At 41.9% G+C, this 10,964-nt stretch overlaps 1 protein-coding gene across 1 annotated transcript; it reads right to left on the minus strand.

Annotated features, from left to right (window-relative positions):
* Nucleotides 1–1,508: 1,508 nt before the first annotated feature.
* On the minus strand, nt 1,509–5,702 carry LOC119293588. The gene is made up of 7 exons (XM_037572014.1): nt 5,354–5,702; nt 4,509–4,565; nt 4,137–4,186; nt 3,954–4,023; nt 3,717–3,840; nt 1,778–1,837; nt 1,509–1,606 (listed from the first exon to the last, which is right to left on the minus strand). Exons 1-5 carry the CDS (start codon nt 5,510–5,512, stop codon nt 3,832–3,834), a joined length of 345 nt encoding a protein of 114 aa, XP_037427911.1. The 5' UTR covers nt 5,513–5,702; the 3' UTR covers nt 1,509–1,606; nt 1,778–1,837; nt 3,717–3,831.
* Nucleotides 5,703–10,964: the final 5,262 nt, after the last annotated feature.

A 10,964-nucleotide genomic window follows, 5' to 3' on the forward strand; every position in this document is an offset into this window, starting at 1 on the left:
CCTCTTTTGCGTAGCTTACCCAATGAGACTAGCTTGTCGAGTATTGCCAGGCCACAGCTTAGTGCACCATTAGTATTATGTCTCTCCCGTGCATATACTACTTGTTATCTCGTGTTGTGGCTCGCATACCAAGCATTGAGGCATAGTCAAAAGCTTTTAAGGAAAAGAGAAGAGAAGCAAAGAGCTTGTAAGCAATAGTATCGAGCCTCATAGCATAGATACATCATTTGGTAACTACATACATAAGCATACTTGGAATAGTAAAACGACTCGTTTCTCTTCTAGGTTGGTGCACTAGCGTATCTAGCCCATTAGAGCAATCGAGCTAGCATCTATCTAGTATCCGTATAACAAGAGCATTTTTGTGGTTACACATCTTAGAGCTCACTCCTTGGTTGTGCGGATCCCATTTATCTTTCGTGTGTGCATTCCTAGTGATACTAGTAGTATGCCCGTGCGTTGCTAAGTTCAATAATGTAGGCAAATGAGTCAAAAGTCATGCTTTAGTAGTTCCGTCAATAAATTAGTGCACAATTTTAGTTGATATATTACAATGTTGTAATTTCTTCTTCACATGAAGGTACATAGGAATAGGTATCATGGAATCCTCCATTTTGTCAGCACTAAAGTTAGAACTGAGCATAGTATCCCATTTTCAAAGCACAAACTTGACAAGTTCTCTGTTTTTTTAAAATCCTCTATGAGCAAGAACTATCTTGTGGAACAAAATTTTAAAATGAGGAATGGTAAAATCACAATAAATGGCAAGTCCACACCTCAAGGGTAATTAACTCAATACAATGGGTAATCGGGAGTTTGGGCAGCACTGCTCCTTGTGCCGGCAACATGAGGGGATAAGTCCACCTAAGAGGTGATCAAGCATGGAATCGCCTCGAGATTAATGTGTGATTGGTAATAATTCAGAAACTAAAGATAAAAAATGGTAGTTAAAATAGTAGGTTGCAAGGTTTCACGTAGCTCACATTACCACCACATCCACTGCTATTGTATGTGATATCAGCATCATTGTACAACATTAAGAAATGCTACATTGTGGCATGCTGGAGAGAGCGCCAGACACTTACCCAGATCAACCCTCATGCATTTATAATACTATGATATAGTGAAACTGTGCACTTCTGTAAGACATATAATAATAACAATCATATTATGAAATTCTCTATGCAGACATGCAATATGGACTTATAAAACAAAATCAAACAACAGAAAATTCTCTATGCAGACACGTAGACAAGCAACATTGACCTCCAAGCACTCTTTGCCCATGTCACCCACCACCTCCTTATCATCGTCCGCAGCTGTGGGAAGCGGATGTGGTGACCTGCAGCAGTGGATCTTTCAGCCTTTGAGATGAGAATGAACCAGCCCTTACCGGCTACACATACGTTCAAACCGATGCACCTCCTTGTGCACTTTGCCCTCGGCCTCCCCACCTAGCCCACTTTCTACAGAGCTCAAGAGAGAAAGAGGAGAAGTAAACTGAGAGATTTACCAAGCCGGCAGCGAAGAAGATGACAAGAGACTCGCAGAAGCAGCTACCATGACATCGGTGTCGACGAGCTTGAGTAGGATCAAGACCATATCTCTGTATCACCACTATGAAAGCGTCATCAACACATACAACATGTACTGTTTTCAGGAAGGTGAAAAGGGAGCATAAATCATGCTTATTTTTCATACACAAACTACTAACCAGTACAACTCTGCATAAAGCACAATTGGCAGGTCATGTTATTGTAAAATATAGGAAATGCACCTATATAAGTTGCTGGGTAGTATAGTAGTTTGTTCTCGCCTTCAACTCATCAATCTTGGCCTGCATTTCAGCACAAAGCTTTAATAGTTTATAGAAAGTACACAAGCTTCTCAGCCAACCGATGGTGATATACTTCCAATGGTTCAAGCCAATCAACATTGCTCAAAACAAAATAAATTGAAGGAGCGGAAGGCCTCAGTGAGCTATGTACTATCCAAGATGCTCTACCGTACTTTATATTTTTGGAAGAGCTATGCACCGAACCCCAAGTCATATCATCTAAGTCCAAGTGTCAAACGACAATAGCAAGCTACAGAGCACACATTCAGAAGGCATAAACAAGCATCAACAACAAGTTATGAAGTAATCTATGAAATTTGATGGACTCTTGGACTCCAGGGGCAAAACTAAATAATGACAACTAACAAGTTACGATCCATCAACAAAATAGTATGCTTCTCAATGACAATTAACTCCATGGGAAAAACTAAATAATTAAATCCAATGCATCTTCAATGAACCTTTGTGATTATTTTCACCTAGCATCAGGTACATTTTGACTGGCCATGAAGATTTTCATAACCAGATCACTTGCGTACCATGTTTGCCTTCAGATATGTGCAGGGGTATAACTCTAGGTGACAAGATGAGTAGCTAACTATACAATGGCTGCTGAAAGCATGGCATGCAGGTCCAAATCAAAAAATGACACTCTGATAACCATATAATGTCTTGAAATTCACCTAAGAAAATTATTACGTGTGGTACTGAAATCAGCTGTCCTAAAAAAGTGTAAGCAGACATTTCAAAGATATATATATGTAAACTGTTCTGATCACATATAGGCAAAGGAAATTTGGCATCAAATTATGAGATGCTAATTGGCATTAGTAACCATGATATTTAGTGAGAGTTTGGACTATCACATAGCTTCATACACTACTTACTTGAACTTTTTTCTCGAGAAAATGCAAAAGGCCTTTGCGTTTCATTTCATTGAAAATTTGGAAGACCTCCTACGAGGTGGTTGGTACATAGTTATGTGTTCAAACAGGATGTGCTACACACAGATTGAAAGAACCAGGCCACTTAAATCAAATTGCTACCCACGGGTTCAAAGAACATAGCAGCTTACAAGATCTGCCTTCAGGGAAAAAAATAGCAAACACATATCCTGCAATTTGATTACACAAAATTTTAAATTTTAATCAATTTAAGCCAAATAACAATTTGGAACTTGTGAAGAAGCATGGCAAAATGAAACATATAATGTCGAGTTCATTAAGTATTGGTGTTCGGAATCTTGGCCAAACACATGCTGAATCAAATCACTATTTTTCAGGATGGTAGATTTGTTGCTTCTGAAGTATGGACAATTACAAAGGCCGCTGGAGAGCACAAATGACATGTATTAGAATAAAGAGTTTTTATTGAATGTTCTGATTTAATCAATGTATTCTTTGAACTCTGTTCCCACATGTTAGAAAATTTAGGGAGATTCAATTTCAATAGCTGGTTCGAGGAGTTGCAAAATTCCTAATAGAAAATTCAGTCCTAAATTCATTAAATTGCAATGGTAGCCTATGTTGTGTATCTCTAAATTAAATTGCAATGTACTTGTTATCATCATATGGTTGCACACTTTTTCATTGCATCATGGTAAACCTTTTCCTCTCTCCCTCAACCCCCACCCCCTCTCTCTCCCTGCCTCCCTCTCTATCTCCCATCCGCTCTCTCCCGCCACCCACCCCTCTCTCCCTTCCTCTCTCTTTCTCTCTTCCTTCGCCTAGGCCCCGCGGCATGCTATGAGAAGACATGCCATGCCAAGATATGAGCAACCAAGATTTACTGAATATGCTCTCAAAACTTGGCTGAGCACAGCCGCAAAAATCTGGCGGATACAGCCAGCCACCCAACTATCGTTCCTTTGAAGACGTACATGGTCCAGCACCAGTAGCAGATCATCATTGCTGCTGCGCTCGGCCTCCAACGCTTCCTCTAGCAGTCTCCGCACCTTCCCGACCTCGAGCAGTATATGGGAGACTTCCCCAATATTAATATATCTGAATCAGTGCCCAACAGAGAATGCAATTTTCATCAGATAATCTACAACGGCGATATAGTTTCACAAAATAGACATCAGACTAGCCAAATTACATTAAGAAATAAACTCCACCTTATGCTTGGAAAGAGCCTTTCCAATCATCTTTTTTGGTCGGAAGAATCTATCCAGATGTCTCTCACGTCTACCAGCAGATTGTAACAGAAAATCAACAACCATCACTATGTTAAACACTGAGGTGTTGGCATATGATTCCAAAAAAATACATCCACACAATTGCTGAACTGAATGAGCAACCTGCCTGCACCTCGATCGCTGACTTGACAATCTCGTCCTTCTTGGCTTCTCTATGACGCCAAGAAATTGCATGGTCAGAGATGCATCATAAAAAGAGTACATATGATCCACTCAGTTATAAATCCTCTGCACCTATATACTCCAAATAGAAAAAGGGAGGCATGTGAAACTATAGGGCGTCGAACTACGACGATAAAATCCATGACTATTTAACCCGTAACCGCATCAACAATGGGCGCACATTTTGGGGAAATTCAAACTCAGGAGCAGAAAACAAACTCAGGAAATTCAACAACTTGCACAGTATGTCAAAGATTAAAGCAACAGTAACATGTGACACAAATAACCTCACGAAAATAAAGGATGAGTCACCTCCATGGTTAACTTGAACCTGAACTCCAGAAACAGCCAGAAGCACCTAGATCCAAACTGAAATCACAAAGATGAACATAATTTTGACAGTTTGCAGAATTGTAGAACACACATACTCCTTTTGTTTATTATTATTAAATATAAGCATAGATGCCCCATAACTGAGTGCTACATGGTAGAGCCATGCCCGGATTCATTTATTAATTAGTTGCTTATAAGCAGAAAAGGAAGAGTGGGGCATTTTGGAGACCGAGCTCCATGGAGCCCTTATTTTGAAAAATTCAAATTCATAAATTTCAGTTTCAAAAAAATCTGAAAAAAGATACACATGTATGCAAGGATGTAAAGTGTATGTGTGAAAAATTTCAGGATGAAATACCTTGAATTGTGAGCGGCACAAAAAAAATCATGGACTTTGAAGATGAACAATACATATGGTAAAAAGCCACAGATTTGTCTTTTTTGTGTAGCTCACATTTTAATGTATTTCCACCTAAAAAATTGCACACATGTACATTATGTATCTAGGTATATGTGTATTTATTTATAGAATTTTTTGAAACTGAAAAGTTTAAATTTTGAAGTTTTCAAATAAAGGCCTCCATTGAGCTCGGTCTCCGTTTGGCATTTTCGGAAAAGGAAGCCTATCTTCATGGCCTACATTATGAGCTAAACCATATCCAATAGAGGATTAACATGCATGAACATCTGGATGTATGTGATTCAAGCTGAGCTCCTGCCCACAAAGGAAAAAAATACATATGCAAGTGAATCAAGCCGAGCTCCTGCCCACGCAGTCGAACCCCTGGATACTTGCGTTAATGGAGCAGAAGCTGTGCGCTCACCTGAAGGCTGCTCGAGGGGCTTGATGGGAATGGAAGCTTCCAGAACCAGAGCACGGCATGTCCAAAACTCAAGGGGCCAACACGGGCGATGTCGCTGACACCAACACCTTGCCCCCGAGTTGTGGTCACGGTCTCCGGCGCCGACACGAACATCGGCATGTCCCCTCATTGCAGTCACCGTCGTTGGTGCGATGCCCCACCCTTGGCTGCTGTAGAACTGAATAAACTACATGTAATTTTTTTGAGGGAATAAGTTACATGTAATTTGAATCAGTAGAGACAGAGATAAGATGATGTCCGTCCCAGCCCGTACTGCACTGGTGTTCAAACCACCCTGCCCTGGGTTGGCGTAGACCTCCAGGCCCAGAAAAACACAATGATTAGAAGGATTGGTAGATTCCAACACAGTAACCAGCATCTGAATCGACCTTGACAACCACTAGAGCGAAACACAACAACAGTAAACTATTTCTGAAGACACAATTCAGGAGTTTCTCCACTTTACTTGAAAAAACATACAAACAAATCACCTCCGCCATGAGCATGTCCACACAGTTCAAGAAAGACATATCCTAGCTCTACTTTTATAACATGGTAATATAGCACAATCCCCATCATATAAAATGATATGTATAGGCTGCTAGGCGAAAGCAAATATATCAGTTCCAACCTAACAAACCTCTTTCCAACTTGCTCTAATTCTTATTGAGTCCGACTAACTATGAAGAAACGGGATCAAAAGAAGAAGAAAATACTGCCAAATTTTGACTATCTGAACTATCTCCAACACGCTATTTTTCACCACAAAAATAGGAAGCACTTTGTACGCAGAACATTACTGAATCACCTTGAATTGAACAGAACCATCAAAACTGAAACCACACCCTTTCCAAAGCAGCAAGGTTCAGAACACAGTACCAATATCAATAGAACATACAAGGATAAATCACCGAGACTAGGACCTCAACATCGACGGAAGGAGCACCTGAAATGAATCAAACGAAGAATAGTGAATCAGGGGTGCGAGATTGGAACCGATTATGAATACAATACCTGCCACTTACCCGATGACGAGAGGTGGAAGAGAGGAGAGGAGAGGATCCAGCCAAGGAGCCGCCGGTCTTTGTAGGGGAAGGCCACACCGACGCCATCGACGCAGATGAGCAGCGCGGCTTGCCCCCACGGGTCCCAATGCAGAAGATGCCAATGGGAACAGGGACCTGGCCGACATCAACTCCATCATCCCGGACACGGCGTGCCCGGATGGCCGCCGGGTGGCGCGGTGGGGCATGGCTTCCACATCAGCGATTCATGTAGAGACGGAAGACGGGGCGCGGCATGATGTCTACTACACAACCTTCTTCTTGTAGACATTGTTGGGCCTGCAAGTGCACAGATTTGTAGCACAGTAGCAAATTTCCCTCACGTGGATGACCTAAGGTTTATCAATCCGTGGGAGGCATAGGATGAAGATGGTCTCTCTCAAACAACCCTGCAACCAAATAACAAAGAGTCTCTTGTGTTCCCAACACACCCAATACAATGGTAAATTGAATAGGTGCACTAGTTCGGCGAAGAGATGGTGATACAAGTGCAATATGGATGGTAGATATAGGTTTTTGTAATCTGAAATAATAAAAACAGCTAGGTAACTAATGATAAAAGTGAGCGTAAACGGTATTGCAATGATAGGAAACAAGGCCTAGGGTTCATACTTTCACTTAGTGCAAGTTCTCTCAACAATAATAACATAGATAGATAATATAACAAGCCCTCAACATGCAACAAAGAGTCACTCCAAAACCACTAATAGCGGAGAACAAACATAGAGATTATGGTAGGGTACGAAACCACCTCAAAGTTATTCTTTTGGATCAATCTATAAAAGAGTTCGTACTAGAATAACACCTTAAGATACAAATCAACCAAAACCCTAATGTCACCTAGATACTCCATTGTCACCTCAAGTATTCGTGGGCATGATTATACGATATGCATCTCACAATCTCAGATTCATCCAACTAACACAAAGTACTTCAAGGAGTGCCCCAAAGTTTCTATCGGAGAGTCAAGAACGTGTGCCAACCCCTATGCATAGGTTCCCAATGTCACGAAACCCGCAAGTTGATCACCAAAACATACATCAAGTGGCACATGATATCCCATTGTCACCACAGATAATCACGGCAAGACATACATAAGGTGTTCTCATAAAAGACTCAATCCGATAAGATATCTTCAAAGGGGAAACTCAATTCATCACAAGAGAGTAGAGGGGGAGAAACATCATAAGATCCAACTACAATAGCAAAGCTCGGGATACATCAAGATCGTGCCATAGAGGGAACACGAGAGAGAGAGATCAAACACATAGCTACTGGTACATACCCTCAGCCCCGAGGGTGGACTACTCCCTCCTCGTCATGGATAGCGCCGGGATGATGAAGATGGCCACCGGTGATGGGATCCCCATCCAGCAGGGTGCCGGGAAGGGCTCCCGAGAGGTTTTTGGTGGCTACAGAGGCTTGCGGCGGCGGAACTCCCGATTTATCTTCTGTTCTGGAAGTTTTAGGGTACGTAGGTATATATGGGTGAAAGGAGTACGTCGGTGGACCGAAGGGGGGGGGCACGAGGCAGGGGGCGCCCCCCAGGGGGGGTGGGCACGCCCCCCACCCTTGTGGGCACCTCCCTTCTTCCCCGGCGTGCAGTCCAAGTCCATCGGGTGGCTTTCGTTCCAAAAATAACTTCTCCAGTTGATTTCGTTCCGTTTTGACTCCGTCTGATATTCCTTTTCCTCGAAACACTGAAATAGGCATAAAACAACAAATCTGGGCTGGGCCTCCAGTTAATAGGTTAGTCCCAAAAATAATATAAAAGTGGATAATAAAGCCCAATATTGCCTAAAACAGTAGATAAAGTAGCATGGAGCAATCAAAAATTATAGATACGTTGGAGACGTATCAAGCATCCCCAAGCTTAATTCCTGCTCGTCCTCGAGTAGGTAAATGATAAAAAATAATTTTTGATGCGGAGTGATACTTTGGCATAATTTCAATGTAAATCTTCTTAATTGTGTTATGAATATTCAGATCCAAAAGATTCAAGACAAAAGTTCATATTGACTTAAAAATAATAATGCTTCAAGCATACTAATCAAAGCAATCATGTCTTCTCAAAATAGCATGGCAAAAGAAAGTTCATCCCTACAAAATCATATAGTTAGGCTATGCTTCATTTTTGTCACACAAAGATGTTCCCAACTTCTATACCCCCGATGACAAGCCAAGCAAATGTTTCATACTTAAATAATCTCAAACTTTTTCAACCTTCACGTAATACATGAGCGTGAGCCATGGATATAGCACTATGGGTGGAATAGAATATGATGATGGGGATTGTGTGGAGAAGACAAAAAAGGAGAAAGCCTCACATTGACGAGGATAATCAACGGGCTATGGAGATGCCTATTAATTGGTGTCAACATGAGGACTAGGGATTGCCATGCAACGGATGCACTAGAGCTATGAATGCTCAACAAAAGAAAACTAGTGGGTGTGCATCCAACTCGGTTGCTCATGAAGACCTAGGGCATTTGAGGAAGCCCATCGTAGGAATATACAAGCCAAGTTCTATAATGAAAAATTCCCACTAGTATAAAAAGACAACTTATGAGACTCACTACATGAAGAACAAGGTGCGACTTTGAAGCACAAGATATGAGACTCACTACATGAAGAACAAGGTGCTACTTTGAAGCACAAGTGTGGAAAAAGAGATAGTAGCATTGCCCTTTTTATTTATTTTCTTTTTTTTGGCCTTCCTTTTTTTCTTTTGGCCTTTCTCTTTTTTTTGTTTGGGCAATGCTCTAATAATGATCATCATCACACTTGTATTGATTACAACATAAGGATTACAACTCGAAACTTAGGACAAGATATGACTCTATATGAATGCCTCCGGCGGTGTACCGGGATGGTGCAATGAATCAAGAGTGACATGTATGAAAAATAATGCATGGTGGCTTTGCCACAAATACGATGTCAACTACATGATCATGCAATGGCAATATGACAAAAGTAAAGTATGTCATGATGATGATGATGGAAGTTGCATGGCAATATATCTCGGAATGGCTATGGAAATGCCATGATAGGTAGGTATGGTGGATGTTTTGAGGAAGATATAAGGAGGTTTATGTGTGATAGAGCGTATCGTATCATGGGGTTTGGATGCACCGGCGAAGTTTTCACCAACTCTTAAGGTGAGAAAGGGCAATGCACGGTACCAAAGAGGCTAGCAAAGGCGGAAAGGTAAAAGTGCGTATAATCCATGGACTCAACATTAGTCAAAAGAACTCATATACTTATTGCAAAAATTTAGAAGTCATCAAAAATCAAGTACTACGCGCATGCTCCTAGGGGGATAGATTGGTAGGAAAAGACCATCGCTCGTCCCCGACCGCCACTCATAAGGATGCACAAGCCAGGTACACTTCATGTTTCAAATTTGTTACACCACTTTAACCATACGTGCATGCTACGGGACTTGCAAACTTCAACACAAGCATTTCTCAAATTCACAATTACTCAACTAGCATGACTTTGATATTATCACCTCCATATCTCAAAACAATTATCAAGCATCAAACTTATCTTAGTATTCAGCACACTCATAAGAATTCTTACAAAACTTTAATGCTTAGCATATTAGGATTTTAAGCAAATTACCAAGCTATTTAAGACTCTCAAAATAATATAAGTGAAGCATGAGAGTTCATCAATTTATTAAAAATAAAACTACCACCATGCTCTAAAAGATATAAGTGAAGCACTAGAGCAAATGACAAACTACTCCGAAAGATATAAGTGAAGATCAATAAGTAGTCGAATAATTATGCAACTATGTGAAGACTCTCCCATTTAATAATTTTAGATCTTGATACTTTATTCAAACAGCAAGCAAAGCTAAAGAAAACTACATTGCAAGGATAGCACAACTCATGTGAAGAAGCAAAAACTTAGGCTCAACCGATACTAACCGGTAGTTGTTGAAGAAGAAAGGTGGGATGCCTACCGGGGCATCCCCAAGTGCCGGAGTAATGGGCCACGGGTAGGCTGACCCAAGCCCTAGAACCTTTCAAGACATTGGGGCAGGCCGCGCCCCTCAAAGCCGAGTCTCAGATGACGACTCCCAGATGAGCCGAGTCTCAAATGACGACTCCCAGATGAGCCGAGTCTCAAATGACGACTCCCAGATGAGCCAAGTCTCAGATGACGACTCCCAGATGAGCCGAGTCTCGGATGACGACTCCCAGATGAGCCGAGTCTCAGATGACGACTCCCAGATGAGCCGAGTCTCAGATGACGACTCCCAGATGAGCCGAGTCTCAGATGACAACTCCCAGATGAGCCGAGTCTTAGATGACGACTCCCAGATGGGCCGACTCATGGCCGACGACTTCCGGAGGAGCCGGCTATGGAGAGTTGGCCCGCGACCCTAACCTCATTGCGATAGGCGGGGCGGGTATGACCACGGCGTGGCCATCACCTCCTTCTTGCGAGGAGCCGGCATGGCTACAGTCTGTCGTACCGCCGGAGATCTCCGGCGTGGC

Source organism: Triticum dicoccoides, chromosome 4B (genome assembly GCF_002162155.2).
Source record: "Triticum dicoccoides isolate Atlit2015 ecotype Zavitan chromosome 4B, WEW_v2.0, whole genome shotgun sequence".
Lineage (NCBI taxonomy): Eukaryota > Viridiplantae > Streptophyta > Magnoliopsida > Poales > Poaceae > Triticum > Triticum dicoccoides.

What these genes read in the sequence shown, in the direction of transcription:
- LOC119293588 (XM_037572014.1), bottom strand. Translation starts at nt 5,512, where the DNA reads ATGCCGATGTTCGTGTCGGCGCCGGAGACCGTGACCACAACTCGGGGG. An exon ending in GCCCCTCGAGCAGCCTTCAG is followed by an intron (nt 4,566 to 5,353) that starts GTGAGCGCACAG and finishes TTGTGATTTCAG; the next exon opens with TTTGGATCTAGGTGCTTCTG. An exon ending in AGCGATCGAGGTGCAGGCAG is followed by an intron (nt 4,024 to 4,136) that starts GTTGCTCATTCA and finishes ATCTGCTGGTAG; the next exon opens with ACGTGAGAGACATCTGGATA.